The sequence below is a fragment of the Uloborus diversus genome, chromosome 7, assembly GCF_026930045.1.
Source record: "Uloborus diversus isolate 005 chromosome 7, Udiv.v.3.1, whole genome shotgun sequence".
Classification (NCBI taxonomy): Eukaryota; Metazoa; Arthropoda; class Arachnida; order Araneae; family Uloboridae; genus Uloborus; species Uloborus diversus.
The window spans coordinates 165,500,992-165,522,526 of NC_072737.1; the positions used below are offsets into that span (position 1 = coordinate 165,500,992).

The window sequence follows — 21,535 nt, forward strand, 5'->3', positions numbered from 1 at the left end:
ATCTTCTTTGATGTTGTATCCCTTATTTCAATAGGAATTCATTTTGAATGTCAAAGATTGTGTTAGAGATGTTCCAAAATTTGGTAGAGCAGCTTTTCAAAAGTGGAATCTCGAAGAAAGACAACTACAAGCTTTGTGAGTGTTTTTAAAAGTTGAAATAGCATTTTCTTAAATTATTATTTAAAAATTGTAATTTGATAACCGTTTTGTTGATGTAGAAAAAATAATTTATAATGATGTGTTTGTGTGGTTTTCGCTACCTAATAAACATTGATTAGTGTATCAACAAAACATTCAGGAAAATATTATGATCTGTTGCAATGCCATTATGTCTTTGAGAACTGAATTCTGGATAGTTGGAACAATTTTTGTTCCTGAACAAAAATTATTATACTACAGTGATGGTAAAAAAAAATGCATCACCCTTGAAATCCAAATATTTTTAGCATTTATAAGTAATTATGAAATAATTAACAGTTCTTGCATCATATAACACGAATTGGCATTGGTATATGATGCGTAAGATTGCATCATTCTTCTAACTGTATAAAAAAACCAGTTGAACATTCGACCCATTCATTTACGATCTAGACTTATGAGTTGCAGTATGTCGAAATATGTTGAACTGACACCGAAAAAGAAGAGTATTGCTGTTGCATTGGACAAAAAAGGATTGTCGTCACGTTCCATAGCAAAAAGAATAAACTGTTCGCAATCGACTGTTGTTCGACTACAGAATAAGCTAAAGAGCACCGGAAGCACATTAAGAAAGAATGGCAATGGTTGTCCACGAATATCCAATGCAGCACAGGCCAGGTATTTGATACGATTCAGTCTTCGGAACAGACAATCATCTTCCACAGACCTTAGAACAGCATGAGAAAACGATTGGGTTGTTCACGCATCCACGTCTACTGTACGAAAACGACTGTGTGGTGCAGGTTTGGTGGTACGTTGAGCACGAAAGAAGCCATTGTTGACCAAAAAAATGAGAAAACAGTGTCTATATAGACTGGGCAGAAGCTCACCAAGGGTGGACTGTCGATCAATGGAAATCAGTTGTGTTTTCGGACGAGTTCAAATTCAACCTGCATTCATCCGATGGACAGCACACAGTTAGATGCCGCAAAGGAGAGGAATATCATCCCGACTGCATTCAACGCAAAGTCGAGTATCCAAGATGATTTGGGGATGTATTTCTGATCAAGGAGTTGGTGGGCTTTACTTTGTGCAAGGAACAGTAAACGCTCAGGTGTATATTGGCATTTTGGAGGAGAAATTGCTTCCTACTATCCGGGATCACTTTACTTCAGTTCCAAACGTTATTTTCCAGGATGATTCTGCTCCGTGCCATAAGGCAAAACTGGTAAGTAACAATTTAAAAACCTTTATCCTGCCATTAGACTTAAATTGACATGGGGTTAAGTAATTTCTTTTTCTCTAAACTCAAGCACAGGTTCAGAAATGGGAAAATGAGTATGGGGTCAGCAGTTTGCCTTGGCCCGGAAACAGCCCCAATCTGAATTTGATCGAAAACTGTTGGAATAGAGTGGGAGTAGAAGTGATGAAACATAAGCCAACATCACTTGCAAAACTCCAGGAATCAATAATTTGTGTCTGGCACCATGAACTCAGTAAAGAATACATTCAATCACTCATCCGTTCAATGCCCCGTAGATGTCAAGCTGTCATCAAAGCTAGAGGCGAACCAACAAAATATTAGGTTACATTTTATAATGTCCAAGCATTTCCATTTTACTTTTGTTTATTTTTGAACAGAAAGAGTGTTACAATTAAAACCTCTACTTTCTTGTTGTGTACTTGGCAACGTGGATGCACTTCACATTGTACTTGTTACTGTTTTGGCCATGTATTTCCATAAATAAAGTAAACAATTATCGGATTCCTGCTGTTAAATGTTTATTTCATAAGTTTTGCAGAATTTCACATACATTCATCTTTAATCAGTCGACCAAAACTTCTCATATATCCCATTGTTGTGAAAATGCGAGGGTAATGCAATATTTTTTTACCAGCACAGTACGTCCAGGATCTCAAATGTTAAGTTTAAGCTAGACACTTTATGCTGTGTGTATTAAAGTTAGTGGATTAATTAAAAAAATTGTGTTTTATCATATAAAGGTAAATTTATTCTTGTATACATTTTAATACTTTTTTCACACTTGCATATAAATAACTATTTTTCTTTTTGAGGAATATTTTGTTAGCCTTGGAAATATACTGTTTATTTTAAATGCATATGTTGATATAGTACCATTCAAAGAAAGAGAAAAAGAATATTTACATAGCTATTTTCCTTTTTAACTCCCTTTTCTTTCTTTAAATGCTCCATTCTGAATAATGAAAAATGTTTACTTTTTATTAATTAAACTATTAGGCTCATTTTTTTAATATTGTACTTGTAGATTTTTGGAAAAGAAAGAAGGTGTTCATGAAGCGTTGTGTGGTAAGTTAATTGCTGTAAGAAATTTAAATTTAACATGTGAAACACATTATCATATTTTCTTCTGGAGTAGAATTATGGAATTATATGTGTTGGTTCACTAAGTTGAAGTTGAAGAAAATATAATATCAGTTGCCAAGGGCGGATTCAGAGGAGGGTCAAAGGGTCAGCTGACCCCCTGTGATAAAAATTTTATTATTGATTATTATTAAACGTCAATTTTTTAGATCCGAAAGAGTAGTTAGAGGAATGTGGGGCTAAGTGAAATAGTTAAGATAGCTTAGATTTTTCAAAAGGTACAAGTTGAGAATTTGTTTTGAAAATTACTCTACATGAAAAAAAAAACAATTCCTGGGGCAAAGTGGGAAATAAACTATTTTTCTATTGAATTATTTTCTATCCGATTATAAAAATATAATAGGATAGATTATGTGCCATAAGAAATATGAGTTTTGATGAAAATTTGGAGGATTATAATCCATGTTGTAGGCTGGAAGACTAAAAAATTTAGATGGGCGGGTGGTGCTCCGTAGCACAGGAGGGGGTGCACCATAACCCTTAGGAGGATGGGCATCCCTGCTTAACTGACACACATTTTATGTAGAAGGTATAACGCTGGCCATTGAAACTTGACCCCCCTTACAAAAATTTCTGGTTATTTTTTCCATGCAAAAGAAAGTTTGAATAATCATTACTAATAATAAAACTGAAAGCATAGCGCCTAGACCATTCGGCTGATTTTTATGAAATGAGGCACAAAATTAGTGTAGCATAGGAGTGTGCATCTTGAAGTGATTTTTCGAAAACTAAATTTTGTTCTTTTTCTGTTCCAATTTTAAGAACATTTTACCAAGCAAATTATCACAACGTGGATGAGTAAATTACTAAATTGTCATAACATGGAACATAACATGGGCGAGCAAATAACCATAACAAATTGGCAAGAAATTCATCATTCATTATTTGTAAATATACTGGCGAATCAAATGACCTTTTAATTTTCTACTAAGGGCAATGCTGTGCGGGTACCGCTAGTAATAATAATAAAACCCAAAGAAAAATAAGATCACTTGATGAACCCAACAGGAAATAGGAGTACCAGTAAAGGGAAAATCCCCATTTTGATGCTGATGAAAACTTTTTAATTTCTCATAGAATTTTTTTTTAACCAGTATTCCATAGTCTTCCAGTCTTCCATTCCATTTTGTCCATCCAGTCTTCCATTTTTCAGTTCCATAAAAATTTTTTTAACCCTCTTCTGTCCACTGTGACTCTGAGGACACATCAAATTTCATCATTACATTTCCTTACAGGAGCGTTATTCTTTTGTTGACCTGTGTGATTTGAGTGGTGCAATATGGCTGCTTTAGTTTAAGGTTGTTGGTACTGACACAAGTTAGTATTAAAGTCACAATCACAAACCTATGAAATAAATAATCAAGAATTTTAAAAACAAAAATTCACCTTATATGTATTAAATACATTATTCTTGAACATTCTGACATTCTGTGCATATGATTTTTTTTTCTACAGAAAAAAATGATTTGAGCAGTAGAACGTTTTTTTTTTAATTTTTTATTTTTTTAATGGAGATAAACGTTTGAATTTCAAAAAAAAAAACAACAACAACAAGGGAAACATATGATCACCTAATAAGGAGGGAAGTACGTACTCCTGAAATGGAAATACCTTTTCTGATACAAATAAAAACTTTGATTTTCCCTTAGAAAAAAATATTTACACCAGTGTTGCTTTTTTAAATTCATGGATACATTTTTGAATTAGTACCACAAAAATTTACAGAAAGGTAACAGATGCAGGAGTTTTAGTTCTAACTTCCAAAGATTTACAAGAAAAGTGATTTTTCTTTAGAAATTTTTCAATAATGTATCACTTACATTAAAACAACATCATTACTACACAATTGTTACCCAACACAATATTAGTAACAATTGTGTATCACTTCTAAATGTGCATTGATTTCCTCTTCTATAATCATCTAAAACTATGCTGCTGAAAAATTTAGTGCTAAATTGCCACCAAGTAGAATCTAATTAATAGATAATGAACCATAAAGTTGAAAAATGTCTCGCAGAAAGTTAGCTATTAGTTGTTTTACATGTGACTTTCATGCATATTTTTATTTGTTTAAGATAATTACAAAATTTTTTTTTTTTTTTTAAATTGCAGATAATGTTGATACAAGAAGTGCGCTTGATAATATCCATGAACTTATAACTGAGTCCAATAAATATGTCAAGTCTAAGTTAGCAAGTCATTCTTTGTGTAATCGTAAACTTTTGTCCAGTATTATGCAGTACATCACAAAAATTTTAAAGGTGAGTTCATAGATAAGTTCATTTATTTGCATAAATAAGTTCATTCAGTATTTTATTTACCAGTTACGATGTATTTTCAATTAGATTTATTGAAAATGTAAATTTGATACATATATCTAAAAGGTTTGTTAGATAATGAAAATAATGAGTAAAAAAATTTTTTATTTTCAGATTTTTGGTGCAGATTTTGGCGATTCATCTTCCGAGTACAGAATTTCTGATGCATCAGGGGTTGAAGTAAGCTGTTTTGATTATATGTTTCATCAAAAATGATTAATTAAGCTGTTTCATTGTTTAGGAGACTCAAAGGAAATAAGTGGAACAGATTTATTGTGCAAAAACAAATTTTTCTTTTGTGTTGCAACAATTTTAATTCTTTTTTGAAAATAAGTTTAGTTTAATACCAATTTGAAAATCGGATAGAAAAATAACAAAATACTGATTTCTACTTATTTAATATATTTTCCATTTTATTTTGTTGATTGAAGTACAAGATAAATAGGAGAAAAGATATTTGAAACTCACAATGGTTTCTGAAATAGCCGCAACATTGAAAATATTAGCATTCCTTTTGCAAGTTCAATAATTGATAAAATTTTTCTTTATAAATGATTAATTTAAAACTTTGTTATTTATTTTATGCTACAATTTTTACAATAAAATTTTGCAAATTTTTTATGCGCGATGCATGATATATGTAATTGTGCCCTCTCTTTACAGAAATTGTACAAAAATTATGTAAATAAATATTTCTAAATTTGATAGACAAAAAATGCCACTGTATATCAAGTGTTTTTTTTTTCTTTTCCAAAAGTTATTTTTGCTACTTGTTTTCCCTCATACAAGGTGCAACTTTTTTCCTCGCTTTTTAAAGCTATCTATTTTGTTTTAAAATAATTTAAAACTTACCTCATTTTGTCTAAAGGAGAAGGAATTAAAATATTTACTTACCTTTTTTTTTTTAAAAAAAAGGACATAAGCAGTTCACACAATTAGTTCATTTTTCTTCTCAGGCAACTAGCACCAAACCTTATCAATAAAGTATGGAAATCTGTGGCATATTCCAAGGATGATTTTTGTACCATGAACAAGGGCACCCATATGCAAAATTTTAAGGGGGGGGGGAGGGCTCAGATATTTTCCCCATGGTTTAGCAGAATATTTCACCCATGGAAACCAGTTTCAGTACATATTAGAGATATTAAAATTTGACATTTTTAATAACTTATTCATTAATAGCTGGCGAAGAAATGTTTTTACATTTTTGCAAAGAAAAAAGTATTAAAAGCAAGGAAGTTCTCATTTCAAGGGGGGGGGGGGATTGATCCCCCTCTTGCCTCCCCCCCATATGGGCAAACTGGTACATCAATAATGAATTCTATTACATGAAGAAATGGTGTTTCTGAGCTTTAAAAAAAATGTAATTCAATCAGAAATTTTGCAATACCAAAATGTCACTGTTAGAAGCATTAATCTTATATGAGGTTGAGGGTGGCGAGTGGGTTCTTTACTTTAGGCATGTGAGAAAAATACTTTCATTGAATTTGAAACATTTGGGCTTAAATATTGTATTGAATGTTCTGTCAAACTTCTGACCAAGTATTTTTTTAATATTCCACAAGTATCTTTAGTCCTTAAAAGTTTTTTTTTTTTTTTTTTTGTATTGAATTAGTGTGCTTGTTTGATGAATTTAAGAAAATCATTGTATGTATTCCAATAGGTTAACGAAGAAGCACTTATGCCATATTTACGAGTTCTTTCTGATTTTCGAGAAAATGTGCGGCAGAAGGCTAAAGAAAGTGGTGGTATGAATTTTGAAGATTTTTTTACTGAATCGTTTTGTGTGTTTTATGGAATTAAGTATTCATAATTTGGCAATTCATTTCAGTGAAAAATACTTTGTAAATACAGTAGAAGTGTGGTTTGAATTTTTTTTTAAACTGGAACCATATTTAACTGGTTTCCTAAAATCCTTCCTTTTTTTTTTCAATTTGGCAAGTAAACAATATCACTTCAAAATCACTTGAAGCAATCATTTCTTTTGCAAATACTAAATTATCCGTGCATTTCTGTCACTTCTGAGATTTTTTTTTAAATTTAAAACCTAACAGTTAGTTTGTAAAGCCTTATTCATTTGAGTTTCCAAAGTGCATTTTAATTGGAAAATAATTAAATCTAAAAAAAAAGTAATTATTTATTAAATTAATATTTTCTTAACACCATATTTATGTTTAAAATTAAAAAAAAAGTTGGCAGCATTTTTAACAACATGATGATTAGAGTTTACTATATTATGTCTCATTGTGTTACATTAAGTGACTGAGTGATGTTTATTGTCAAGAAATTGTTGTTTATAACAATAGTAAAAGTAATGTAATCTTAATATATAAAAATCAATGTCCTGAGATAACATATATATATATATATATATATATATATATATATATATATATATATATATATATATATATATATATATATATATATATAATAATAATAATAATAATAAAAGTGAAAAATATTGAAAAGACCACACCAAGATCCCATAGATGCGCAACGCAGCAAAACTAAAAAGCCAAGTAAATATAAAATTAAGCAAACAGAATTACAAATATTAAACAAATTATCAATAACAAATGATGATAAAAAGGAAAAATGCAAACAGCTATTAAGAAGGAATAGAAAAAGAGTGAATCCAGAGCTCATCAGCCGTGGAGGATTCATTAATTATGGTCAAAAGACCAAAATTTTAACTATAAACTAGAAGAGAATGCTTAAGCTCCAGTACATGTAATATAGAGTAACAATGGGCAAACGCACCACTTGCTAAGCTAAAAACAATAAACTAGAGCTCAAACCTACAACTAAAAGCAGGGGGTTTCGCCTCGACTAATTAGGAAAACGAGTTCCGATAATTAGCCTTCCACGGGACAGTACCTGCCAATAACAAAATTGTCTTACCTTGAAATCCGCGTAAACAAATCCCGTCCATTGTTCAGCCTGATAAAAAAGCCAATCCATTTGTCAACAAAACATTAAAAACATAAAAACATATCCGGAAATCGGTCCATAGACATACCGAGTCGCCTGTTTCGCACGTGTAAAATTTATCCACCACGGTGATTCATAAAAAATGGTTTGTCACGGTTGTATCATACATTTACACAGTTAAACAGTTTCAAAAGAAGCGAAATGTTCATCGAAGGCTATACTTAAGCAGATGTTTTCAACTAGATTTTTAGGGAAGTTATTATTAAAAAGTAAGTTTTTGAGTACTGAAATTTCTTGCTTAAATGCAGAAATGGTATTGCAAATTCTTTTAATTCTGATAGCTTGCGAAACAATAATGCCAATAAAAACCTTTTTACTTAGGCAGGAGGAAAAATCTTGTAAACTGTTAACTGTGAAATTGAATTCACGTCTTTTATCATAGATTGTAGTGGAACAATTTGAGTCAATTTGTATGTTGATATCCAAGAAATTAAAGCTACATTGATGACCTTTTGTGTATAAATTTTCCTATTTTTTCTGAACTCAGCAAAACTATTTATCATAGTTCATTAACGCTCAAAAAGACCAATTCTAATCATTATAACTTTAATTTAAAAGAATTTGCAATACCATTTCTGCATTTAAGCAAGAAATTTCAGTACTCAAAAACTTACTTTTTAATAATAACTTCCCTAAAAATCTAGTTGAAAACATCTGCTTAAGTATAGCCTTCGATGAACATTTCGCTTCTTTTGAAACTGTTTAACTGTGTAAATGTATGATACAACCGTGACAAACCATTTTTTATGAATCACCGTGGTGGATAAATTTTACACGTGCGAAACAGGCGACTCGGTATGTCTATGGACCGATTTCCGGATATGTTTTTACGTTTTTAATGTTTTGTTGACAAATGGATTGGCTTTTTTATCAGGCTGAACAATGGACAGGATTTGTTTATGCGGATTTCAAGGTAAGACAATTTTGTTATTGGCAGGTACTGTCCCGTGGAAGGCTAATTATCGGAACTCGTTTTCCTAATTAGTCGAGGCGAAACCCCCTGCTTTTAGTTTTAGGTTTGAGCTCTAGTTTATTGTTTTTAGCTTAGCAAGTGGTGCGTTTGCCCATTGTTACTCTATATTACATGTACTGGAGCTTAAGCATTCTCTTCTAGTTTATAGTTAAAATTTTGGTCTTTTGACCATAATTAATGAATCCTCCACGGCTGATGAGCTCTGGATTCACTCTTTTTCTATTCCTTCTTAATAGCTGTTTGCATTTTTCCTTTTTATCATCATTTGTTATTTATAATTTGTTTAATATTTGTAATTCTGTTTGCTTAATTATATATATATATATATATATATATATATATATATATATATATATATATATATATATATATATATATATATATATATCAATGCACAGCCAATACTGCTGAAACCTCAGACTTGAAATTTGGCAAGTATGTCCACATGATTACGAAAGTATCCACTAAGAAAGAATTTTTTGAAATATCAATTAGTTCGGGAGAAATTAATTAAAACCCCTTAATTTCTGTGAAACTAAAACATGTAATTGAAATTTAAATCCCTTATTTTCGACGGCTTTCCTCCATTCAAATCATTATTCAGTACTTCATCTCAACTTTTTGTAGATAGCGAATTTTAAATTTCATATTGTTTTTATTTCTCGCGTGAATCTTCGAGGCTTCTCTCAAGTCAAATAATAATGTTGCTGTCTTTTGCTTTCATTTTTTTTAACACTGGAAACGAAGTTTTTAAGAACATCTCGGACCGACTATCCTTTTGAATTTAGAAGGGTACAGTTTCCTGTAAAAATTTGTTTTGCAATAACCAACACAAGGTCATACATTAAAAGTAGCAGTGGTCAATTTAGGAGAAGACTGTTTTTCACACGGCAAATTTTATTAACTTGCTCCAGGGTGAGTTCATCAAGTAGCTTAATAATTTTAGCACCAGAAAAAAAAATGTTGTATGCAAAGAAGTTTTTGCTTAAACATAGGTATAATAATAAGATGTGTACGGCCTGCGTTTGCAAAGAAAATCAATACTTTAAAAGCTATCGTTAATTGCAGTTCAGGATCGGTTAAGGACAAGGGCATATATACATATAAGGAGTCCAGGGGCCCGGGACCCTCCCACAATTAGAAAAAATTATAGGTAATAATTAGTTATTATAGGGGATTTTCGTAAAGTTTCACCAAGCACTGTTATCCCCTGCTGATTCCAATACCCGAGCAATGCCGGGCACGGGAATGCTAGTTAAAAGTATAACATTTAGTTAGTATTTCTAAATTTGTACACATTTAGTCCAGAGTTAAATTTTCTGACAGCCATTTTTAAGTATTCTCTTATTTAGTATGTTTGATTTACCCTTGTGTGTTCTCCCGATCACTCAAGTTAACCGAGGTTCCACCATAGTCAGTGGCATATCCAGGATTTTTCCAAGGGGTGGGTTGTAATAATTATAAAAGTGAAAAATATTGAAAAGACCACACCTAAAGCCCATAGATGCGCAACGCAGCAAAACTAAAAAGCCAAGTAAATATAAAATAAGCAAGCCAAATTCCAAATATTAAACAAATTATATAAAAATAATGATGATAAAAAGGTTGTCTTGTTTATTGTTTATAGTTTAGCAGGTGGTGCGTTTGCCCAATGTTACTCTATATTGCATGTACTGGAGCTTAAACATTCTCTTTTAGTTCATAGTTAAAAAATTTTGGTCTTTTGATAATATTTAATGAATCCTCCACTGCTGATGAGCTCTGGATTCATACTTTATCTTTTCCTATTTAATAGCTATTTGCAATTTTTCCTTTTCATCATCATTATTTATATATATATATATATATATAGTAAAACCCCTCCTAATGGACACCCCTTTTATGCGGACAATTTTTAATTCCCCAGTTCCAATGCATTTTACATTATTAAAGCCCTGTCCTGCGGACATCTCTCTATTGCGGACAAAAAAATTGTCCCATAAGTGTCCAAATTAGAGGGATTTTACTGTATATCATTAAAAATCATCATAAAAAGTTCACACAAGTTCACAATTCAACCTAAATTTTTGTCAAGGGGGGGGGGATCCTCCCCCCCTGTATACGCCACTAACCATAGTCAATATATTAAAAATTTTATTCTTGAAATGTAACACATGAGCTGTTGGTTTGATAAGCAATTCATATCAGTATGTCTCTTTTCTTTTTTTAGCTATTCCAGTACTGAAACTCTGTGATGAACTACGAGATGATATTTTACCTAAGCATGGTGTTAGGTTAGAGGACCAGAGTCAAGGTTTGTTTTCTTCATTTTTCAAAATTTTCTTCTCTTGTTTGCTAATAGATCTATTCCTCTGAAAAATGTCTTATAGCGCTTGAAATTTTGGAACTTTAAAGTCAGTCTATAGACCAAAATTATAGTGCAAAAACCTTATTATCCTATCTTATAATCTTTGAGTTTTTTGCTAACTTAGTACAAAATTGATTTTGTTAAAACAGTATATACTTCAAAAATATTTTTTTAAAAATTTTCTGGACGTAACAAAAGTTGACACTGAAATATGATTTCGTGTGCAGTAGGTCCTCCTTAAGTTTTATATTTAATGGAATGGGAATTTTTTAGGAAAGGGAAAAAAAATGGCAAAGTCTCTGACAAAGACTATTTTTCAGGAAGAAATCCGATATTTTGGCGAGAGTCCCAACATTTTACCCCTGATTGTAAAAGTTCCTTTTCAATCTCATTATTTTTTTTTCTCTAACTTGATACAAATTTTTAGCAATCTTTCTTTTTTATTGCACTGAGTTTACTAATCATTTTAATTCCTGATAATTAGGCTCCTGGCATTGTGATAGGTTCTCAAACTGTAAATCTAAAACCATGTTGGAGGGGATCTGACAAATTTCTGTGGAAATACTGATATTTTGCCCAGAATTTAGCTCCTGTGCTGTAATATTCGAGTTTCCTTCCATTTGTTTGTTCATATGTTTATTATGATTAAAGTGAAAAAACAATGTAAATAAAGCACAAATATTGGAGAAGATACAGCATATAGCTATTTCAAGGCTACAATGGAGCCTCTTCATAAGTGCAGAAAGCTCACCAACACAACCAAAAGTTGCGAGAGAACTGACAAGAACCAAGTGGACACTGGTGTTTATACCAAAGAGGGCCAATCAATAAGAATACAGGAACAAGACATCAAACAACCAATCAGCGAACAGCATGTACACTCCAGGCTCAAAGCAGGGGGAGAGACAACCAATTGGTTGTTATTTACGTTGTTTTTTCACTTTAATCATATTGTAGCACAAAGCTTATATGAGAATTTTTCATATCATATGTTTATTAATTTTTTTTATAGGCCAGAAAGCTGCAATCAAACTTGTCGATCCTGAAATTCTTGCCCGAGAACAAGAACAGAAAATGAAAGTAAGCTGTTATGAGTAAATTATATTTATATTGTGAACGCTTTACGTCTAAATGAACAGGGAAGACAATTCTGCTTTACTCATAAAAAGGGCACTTGTTTTTCTGGAAGCTACTTGTAAGGGTTTTCCTTTGTATTTCTTTTGATTGAGGGAAAAAAAGGGGGGGGGGGGAATTGAAAGTTTATGGAAAAGTGATAACAATAAGCGAAGACTGATTACAATATCCAACTTTTTTAACACATGTTGATGTTCAATTGTTCCGGGACTTCGTGATTCTGATAACATTAAGCGAATGATAACATTAACCGTGATCACATTAAACGGCGCCTAATGTAAATTATTTCACTGCTCTCAATTTTTCGATTTACTGTGTTTTGTTTTATCATCTCATATTGATAGAAAGAAAATATTATTTTTCACTGCTTTGCTATTTGTATATTAAGCAAAAAAGAAAGAGAAAGAAGTACCTTTTATTTTGCATCTAAGTGGAAGTGTTTTTGTGTTATTAATAAATATATTTTTCTTGTGCAATCTGTATTTATAATTTATGACATATTTATTATTTTTCAGAAGAAATTAAGGTCGTGCTTTGGCTTTTAAGTAATATTTTGTTCTTCATAACTTACAACTATTTTAGTTTCAAGGGTAGATATTCAGATCGATTTGTTAACACACGTCATCGTCGGCGCGATATGTTTTGAGTTCTGTCTATCGTGAGAACAAATGAAAATAGCTATTGTTTCTCTTTATTGTAACTTTCCCATACAACGCCGGGTCTTTTTATTACAATGTGCACAAACAAATATTTCTTATACATTAAAGATTCCAGTTGCTTTTTATTCCTTTTATTTTTAAAAATGCTAATTTTTTATTTAAAATGCCAATTTTCACTACACACAATTTCATACAAAAATGCTTTAATTTAAAATTTTATTACAAACTTTTGAGCCGTATTTCCGGTTTTCAATCCTTGAAAATACACTCGCAGAAGCGTTAAAAATATTTCTGTTTGTTGCAATTGTCTACAGAGCCCATAATTATCTGACTAGCCATTATTCCAAATTCAAAAACAGGTCAATTTGTTGTGTTCAGACAATCTCAAAACATGGAGATTAGCAAAAATCTGGTTTTTACAGCTGTTTTGAAAAGTCCAACTTTAATGAACGAGGGGGGGGATAGGTCACAATGCGCTACTGATATATTTGGAAGGTGTTTTAGGTCTTTTTAGATTTTTGAGGGGGGGGGGGTCTCTGTTGCATTTGCGGCCCAAAATTGCCCCTTCCCCCTGTCTGAGTTTTAAAATTCAGACAAAGTGCCGGTAAAGCTTTTTTCCTGGTACGCATTTTCGACCCAGTACGCTGCTATTTAAGGACTTGCTTTGCTTATTACTCACACTAGCCAGATGATTTTCGATCATCCAGATTGCCTTTGGTCGGAGTTAGTCCATTCAAACAAGGTTATACTGTGCTTCTATAAATGAGTTTTAAAAATTTGTGCCAGAATCAAAATATTGCCACTAATGAAAACTTGCTGTCTGAAATTTTCATTTTCGACATTGCATTAACTGAAGTGAATTTGCACTTAATACAAATAAAATATGGTGTAGCTTTTAATGAGATACGAAAAACTAAAATGCTGCTCTCCTTGACCAAAATATAAGTTACTAGCCACATTCATAGTTTTACATTGGAAAACTGATTAGGATTTTTTTTTTTTGTGTATTTATTTCTTTTCAGATGGAAATGGAGAAGAAATTGGAAAAAGAAAGGAAAATGCAAGAACTAGCTGCAGCTAAAGCAGAAAAAGATGCAAAAAAGAAAATTCTTCCCTCCGAGTTGTTTAAATCTATGACTGACAAATACTCACAGTTCGATGAAAAGGTAATACTTATGTTTTCAAAATGTTTTATGAATTATGAAATTAATGGTTAAAAAAACATGATCTGAAACCATATTATATTTTTATGAGAAAATAAAGTAAGAAACTTTGGAACAGATGCCCAAAATATCTAGTAGTTTTATTCTATGCTTGAAAATCAATTTTGTTGCCATTTGAGAGACCATATACAGGTGTCCTTCTTATAATACGGTCAATTTGTTCCGTGTAGTATCGAAACCGTGTTATAAGAGACTTTTTTTTTAAAAACATTTTTACTTATTTTTAATACTATTTATGTATGTGCATGAGAAAAATCAGGTTATAAGATGTATCGTGTTGTATCAAAACCGCGTTATACGAGACTTAGAAAAAATTAATTTAAGGGTACTGTGTTGGTGTTGTATTGAAACCAAGTTTCATAAAATGAAAGGAAAATATTAAAGTTATTAGCAAAAATTAACAGAATGTATTAAACAAAAATGAAATTCCATCTTTTTAAAATATAACAATCGAGTAAGATCAAAACCATGAAGCATTAAATTCAAGTTTCGTACCGTGTAATATCGAAATCGTGTTATAATAATCGCAAATTTGGTACCATGTAATATCGAAACCCTGTTGTAGAAGTACCGTGTTGTATGAGGGGTGCCTGTATTTTTGCAAACCGAAACAATAGAAGTTAATTTTCTGTAAAGAAAGGGGGAAATTATTCAACAAAACACTGTTAATATTGCATCATTATTGCACAAGAGCTATTCTTATTCTGTTCATTCTTGATCGAGAAAGGGTTCTGCTAGCTGGGAAAAAATAGAATACAGTCATCCCTCGCTACATTGCGCTTTGACTTTCGCCTCTTTTTCTATTATTTTTTTTTCAAACACAGTAGTTAGCTTTTTTTATGCACTCGGGTAAACTGTTTCCTACATAAGAAGAACAAAGTATGTCTTTTAAGTTAGGTGAGCTCTTCTGAGGGCTGTAGTTGTACTAGTTGAGGGAGAGGGAGCGGAGGTATAAAATCGTCGAAGAAAGAGTTGGGAATCACTATCTCATTTTAATCATTCAACACGAACTGAAAAGTATACATAAATCACTGTATTATTACTACCACTGTATTATGTAAATGGTGTTCAACAATGTACTAGATTTTTAAGTTGTATACGTATTACCTTAAATGAGGATTAATGTAGAGGAAGAATGGGAGCACATACGGTCACTAACTGGCAATTAATTCATCATTGAACAAGTTGAGCTACTTTCATAGATTAGTAGATAGATTGTGTGTGTAGCTTATTTCCCAATAATTAACAATGTGATACCTATTACGTCTAACATATCGCATTTTCTCATATTTTGTGTAATTTTTTAAGTAATGCAAATGTAATGGTGGCTACGTTTCATGTCTAGGGGGCTCTACCTATGTTAAAAAACCTATTTAAATTGTCGTAAGTAAGTTTTATGCACTCCAATTAGGAAAATATAAGTTTTTTAAATACAAAATCCTACTTTGCGGAAATTCAGTTATCGCGGTAAAGTCTGGAATGAATTAACCGCGATAAACAAGGGTTGACTGTATAGGCAATTCAATCGCCCAAGTAATGCAACAGATTAAAATTGAATAGAAAGTGCAGCATTATGAAAGCGGCCATTTCAGTTCCCAGCAAATACTAGTGCTCTGGGTCAGGTGTTTCTGTTTCTTATTAAACGAATGTTCTGCATGCATTGTAAATAATTTTCTAAGTTGTGTGCCCTGAAAGCTACGAGAAGTTGCCGATCGCAGAAGAAATTCTAGTTCTTTTTCCTTCTAAGTTTTAAGCAAAATAAAAAAAATGTTGCACTTAAAAAAAGCTGTAACTGTAGAATGTTTTGTTTCAATTTGTAAAAATAAATAACTAACAAAACCCCATCATTTTCAACTAATAACTTAATATTAAATGTATAATAACGAGTAGCTTCAGTTATTCTCTTCGGTAAACAAATTGAGGTTTCATCAGATTCATTTGCGTTGACCTGTAAAAGTAGCATTTGACCATAGAAGTGGCACCTTACTTGTGGTGGTGGCCCTGCATTTTTAGTTTATATCGTTTGTTGTACTAGTCAGAATGCAATCAAATTTGGTACTCAAGTTGATACTGAATCAATGTTTTTCAAATATTTGAGTTTCGATCTGTTCTGTTTTCGATCCTGTTCTGTTTTCGATCTGCTGGATATAATCTAGCCACACGGAGTCTTCACTTTAAAAAGTATCTCGTAATGCTATGTATTGAAATGAAGAAATATCCTTGTTTAAAATGAACTGTAGCCTCACAGTATAAGAAAGCTGTTACAAAAATATCCGCGTGAAAATCTGATATATATATGAATCAAGTGCACTTGCATGAATTTTTTTTCTCTCACTAGAGTCAATCGCTGGCAAAGAGACCGAGTTAGTGTGTAGGGGCTCTTGTCAGATTTTTTCGTTTCTAGAAAAATGGCAGAACGATTGGAGCAGTGCTACTGCAGCAAATTTTGCTAGAAACTGGGCCACAGCGAAGTGGAAACCATTCCAAAGATGCAGACAGCTTTCGGTGAATTTCTCAACACTTTTTGTGGCATTGTATTTCGACTTTTTGGAGAAAAACCAGACCCCCATGGTTCAGTAGGCTCCTTAATCTCCTGATATGACCCCTTCCAACTTCAGTTCGTTCCCCAAACCCAAGAGACAATTGAAAGAAATGATAATCCAGACAAGCAAGGATATTATGGCTGCAATAGCAGCCGTGCTCCATTTCAAAACAGGTCTTCTCAGAATGCCTCCAACAATGGCAATACCACTGGGAGAAGTGTGGGGATTCCCAAAGAGTACTTTGTGGGTGATTAAGTTTCCAACACACTACAGGTTTGTCACTTTTTTTTCTTCAGCCAAAAGCCATCTTCAAAAGTTCTAAGATGAGTGAAAAAATATTATAACACATAGCTTTTAGGTGCTTATAGCTCAAATAAAACAGTACAACCTTGATATCTCGAATCTCTCGGGACGGGAAAAAATTTTGAGATATCGAGTTTTCGAGTTAACAAGGTTTTTAAAAAATTACACTACTAACTCTCACATTTACACACACGTACGCTATATGCATTTATATATGTACTACTGGACCACATTGAATTATGATCAACAAAGTAGTCTTCAATATTTCACTAGATTTGAAATTTTATAATTGTCGAAAGTGCACAGGATGAGATTCTAAAATGTACAAAAATTTCAACTTTTTATTTTTCACCTAAAAGTTTAAAAATTCTAATTTTATCTTCAACCAGTAACGTCGCATTCAAAAAGTTCTCAGCAGCCATTTTGTAGGAGTTATAAAAGCTGAATGAAGAAAACGAGGAATGCATTTTCCATTTTCGCTTGAAAACTGACAGACGAAAAATCGAACCCCTTTCCTCAAAGTGGACAACATGTTCGAGAGAAATGCACAAAGATTCTAAATTCTGGGGAAAACACTGCACCCCATTCATGCCAACACTCCCCTACTATCTTGCCCCAATCCCCTATTCACAAAATTTCCAAGAAAAGGGATGAAAAACGTTAAGCAATTGTCCCTAGAACTGGTTTTACTACAAAAATTGCCGAAGCAAAACGACAATTGAAACTTGCTTCTGCGCAAAAAATTTCGACATATCAAGGGTTTTGAAAAATAAATTTCGAGATAACTATGGAAAATACATAGGGGTTTTTATAGAAAATGCTGGGAAAATTTTTTGTTTCGAGACATCAAGGGTTTCGAGATAAGGAGGTTTGAGATATCAAGGTTTGACTGTATTTGCATAAAATATTAACGCTCAAATTAATTCTGTTATTAGAATATCTTTTAATGTTTCTCTTCCTACTTTCTACTATGCATTAAATAAAATTTTGGTCTTTCATAGGGAATACCTACTCATGATGCAGAAGGCAAAAAATTGAGTGAAAGTCAAATGAAAAAGGTTATGAAACTATACGCACAGCAAGAAAAGAACTATAATTCCTACTTAAGAACTCTTGCTACATCCTGAAAATGAAATAAAATTTATGAAATACATAAATAGGTTTATAATATTCTCAACAATAAAGCTCTAATCGAAATATTTCTGTATGAAGCAATTGATAATTACTTAAAGCAAATGGACCTATTGTATAATGTTTTGTTATTTTCTTTAATATTTGCACAGCTGGCTCATACTACTGAATTTTCTGAGGTTCATCAGAAAACTCTTTTTTTTTTTTTTTTTAATTTGGTCATATAAATATTTAAGCATTTTAAACTTTTTACTTTTTCTATTACAATCACCTAAAAAAATACAGATTTTCACTTATAATGCAATAAAAATTATATTTTCCAGCCAGAGATTTAGGTTTAATACTTTGTTTATTTATTTTTATTAAATTTTATTAACAAATATAAAAGAAAATGCTCTAAAAAGGCAATTTAATATGCTATTCTTCTAAATAACTTTATTTTCCGGAACATTAAGAACTTGGTTGGTTACCATTTTTATATTAATGATTTAAAACTTATGTTAGAAAACATAACTTTTAATGTCAGTAAGTTACCACCCTCTAGCCAGGGCTAAGGCAGAAATACATGAAAAACACCGCCAGCTCAGTCATTCTATCCGAGGACTACAGTTTTGTGCTTATTAGCACTCAACAGCCCGGCTTAGGAAGTGACTGAGTTGCAGGTGGAAAACCTCTTAAGAAAGCCAAGAGTGCCAAACAAACTGGTAGCTACTGCAGAATTAGCACTGACCAGATGAGTGACCAAAGCAATGGTTGGGTTCAACTCGAAGATTGAAGGCAAGGCAGTCCTCGGATGGAATGACTGAGCTGGCGGTGTATTTCATGTATGACTCTTATTGCTTTGTATTTCTGAAATTATCCATTTATATATATTCTTCATATACCATTTTATTTAGCACGCAGAACAAGTCATCTTGTAAGTAAATTAAAAAAGCCTCCAAAAATTTTTCTTATCATTTTGCAATTATTTATTTTTTTCTTCACAACCTTTATATTTTTTATAGTTCATTGATATAATTTGTTGATTTTGCATACCCATTAAATTATCTCTTTATTCATCTTTTAATATTTATGTTCTGTAAATAAAAATATTTTCTTTTAACATTTTCTATAAATTTTTAAATCTTGTTTTCGTTTTGGAGTGCATAATATGACACTTTGAGAAGACCCACAAATGGCTAGACCCAATACCAGGTACTTCATCAAATATCCACAAATGACTTTAGAACTACAATGACGCATTGCAAGTACAGTAGAGTCTTGAAAATCCGAGTCTCAAAAGTCTGAGGTCCCGCTTAATTCAAGGTGCTTTGTTGATATTTTTAAAATATGCTTTTCATAGACCAAAAATGTTTTAATGTGAAAATCAAAATATTTTGCTATGTAGATTTACCTAACAACCTAAAATGAGGTAATAATAAGGTATTGAAAGGTTTATGTCAGTAACATTTGCCAAGTGGCATGAAATATTCATTGACTGTTAGAGATGGATTAAGAGATGCCTTGGAGAAAATAGGAAGTAGGTTGACACAAAAAATAACTTGAAATTAAGACATTGTTTTTCCTCAAAGAACGAATTAACAGATCTTTTGGAATATCCGATTGCATTTTGAAAAGGTAAGTGCAAAACTTGACACTGTATGAAGCGTACATACGAAATTTTATCTTTCTCTCACTAACGATTTTGTACGACTTAACGTTTTGTACCTCTCATATGTTTTAATTAGAGGTACATACATACACTCACACGCAGAAATAAATATCACAACAAAACTCATCAAAACTTATTCGGTTACGATCAAACGGCATTTTTTGGTTGCCTGCAAGTTTACACAAAGTACATGCGAACATCAAGAAAAAACATAAATTTAAACAAATTTATGCTGGTATTTGAGTGATAAATTTTTCAAATAGACAATAGTTCCTCTTCAGAGCATAAGGAAGTAAACAGCGCAAGTCCTTATGGTAGTCGAAAGAATTTTTCGGATAATCCAAGTCAGTGGCGTAGCCATGGGGGGATAGGGGGCTTAGAACCCCCCTCCAAAAAATATATATATATGTGTGTGTGTGTATAAACTCGCGGGCATAGCTTTACTTTAAACTTCAGAAAAAATTACCCCCCCCCCCCCAAGGATATTTTCTCGCTAGGCCACTGATCCAAGTTTTCAGTAATCCGAGGTGGCGTGAGCCCCAGTTGCCTCAGATTTTCCAGACTCTACTCTATCTGAACTATTTTGCTCAAGCGACTGTGCAAGATTGTTGATGTACATAGTGGTTATTATTTTGAATGTAGTTATTTAAATTTTGTAGCATTTTCACTCTGGGCATAACAAAAGAGTTATACCCTTCCCTATTTCCAAACAGCACAAAAACTGCATTATGTTGGTATGTGTACATCGGGTCCCCGTTTAACCTGAAAATTTTCGCAATAGTTAGTACTAGATGCATATTTCGTGTTGCAAAAATGGTCAAAATAAGGTAATTAGTGAAATTAGTTCAAATTACAATACTTATTATCGTTATTCTTTGTTTCAACTGTTAGAAATAAAAATGAAAAAGTTTTCAGTAAAAATATTTATTTTAATAAAAATTCATTTTAAAAGTATCCAATATATCTGTAAAATACATCTTGTTTTCTTAATGTTAATATTCACATCAAGTTTAACATCATAATAATTTGAAATTCACTTTTAACTTATTATGTTACAGTAAAAACCCCTTCAGTGACTGCTTTCAGGAAATATTGCTCTGATTTCTTTTTTCCGCAAACTTCTCATTCGGTAACCTAATAACCCCATTCTAACTGACAAAACTCGGTTCTGTGAAAATCAATGCTGATTTCTTATTATAGTATGTAGTTTCTCTGTGGGAGAGGTGAAATTTGCTTGGCAACAGATAAGCTCTGTTTTGTAAAGGAGAATATGATTTATGGCAGGAGTGCTCAACTGGGGAGGGGGGGGGGGGGTCATTGTGCAGACTGCAGCATTGAAAATTTTAGAGGAGTTTTCAGAGGTAATTTGCTTTTCTGGGGGTACATTACCTGTTGGAATTGGGAGGAGGGAGGCATCTCTGTAAAAAAAAGTTTTTTCTTCCAGCTCCCACCAGGTGTACCTATAGGCACTAAGAACAACTTCACGCCTCCTCCTACTGAGAATTAAATTCTATATACTTTAGCAAAAGTTTTTTTTAATGTATTAAAAGTTAAAAAAAATATTCTGATGATTTTTCATTAAAAGCTAGGTGCAAACAGTGGCGTAACTACGGGATTTAGGGCCCCTGGCGAACAAAAGAATTTGGCCGCCCTCAAGGCCGCTCCAATGGGATGTCACGAGAGGTCACTGTGACCTCTCAAAAAACTTCCTTTTGCG

At 32.3% G+C, this 21,535-nt stretch overlaps 1 protein-coding gene across 1 annotated transcript in view; it reads left to right on the plus strand.

The window, feature by feature from the left end:
- Positions 1 to 18,438, plus strand: part of LOC129226208 (cysteine--tRNA ligase, cytoplasmic-like) — a 68,081-nt gene extending 49,643 nt beyond the window's left edge. Inside the window, exons 13-21 of the mRNA XM_054860808.1 lie at positions 35 to 135; positions 2,427 to 2,467; positions 4,655 to 4,803; positions 4,975 to 5,040; positions 6,524 to 6,608; positions 11,037 to 11,120; positions 12,187 to 12,254; positions 13,990 to 14,133; positions 18,038 to 18,438. Coding sequence (XP_054716783.1) covers positions 35 to 135; positions 2,427 to 2,467; positions 4,655 to 4,803; positions 4,975 to 5,040; positions 6,524 to 6,608; positions 11,037 to 11,120; positions 12,187 to 12,254; positions 13,990 to 14,133; positions 18,038 to 18,163 — 864 coding nt within the window. The 3' untranslated portion in view covers positions 18,164 to 18,438. The remainder of the gene's footprint in view (positions 1 to 34; positions 136 to 2,426; positions 2,468 to 4,654; positions 4,804 to 4,974; positions 5,041 to 6,523; positions 6,609 to 11,036; positions 11,121 to 12,186; positions 12,255 to 13,989; positions 14,134 to 18,037) is intronic.
- Positions 18,439 to 21,535: the final 3,097 nt, after the last annotated feature.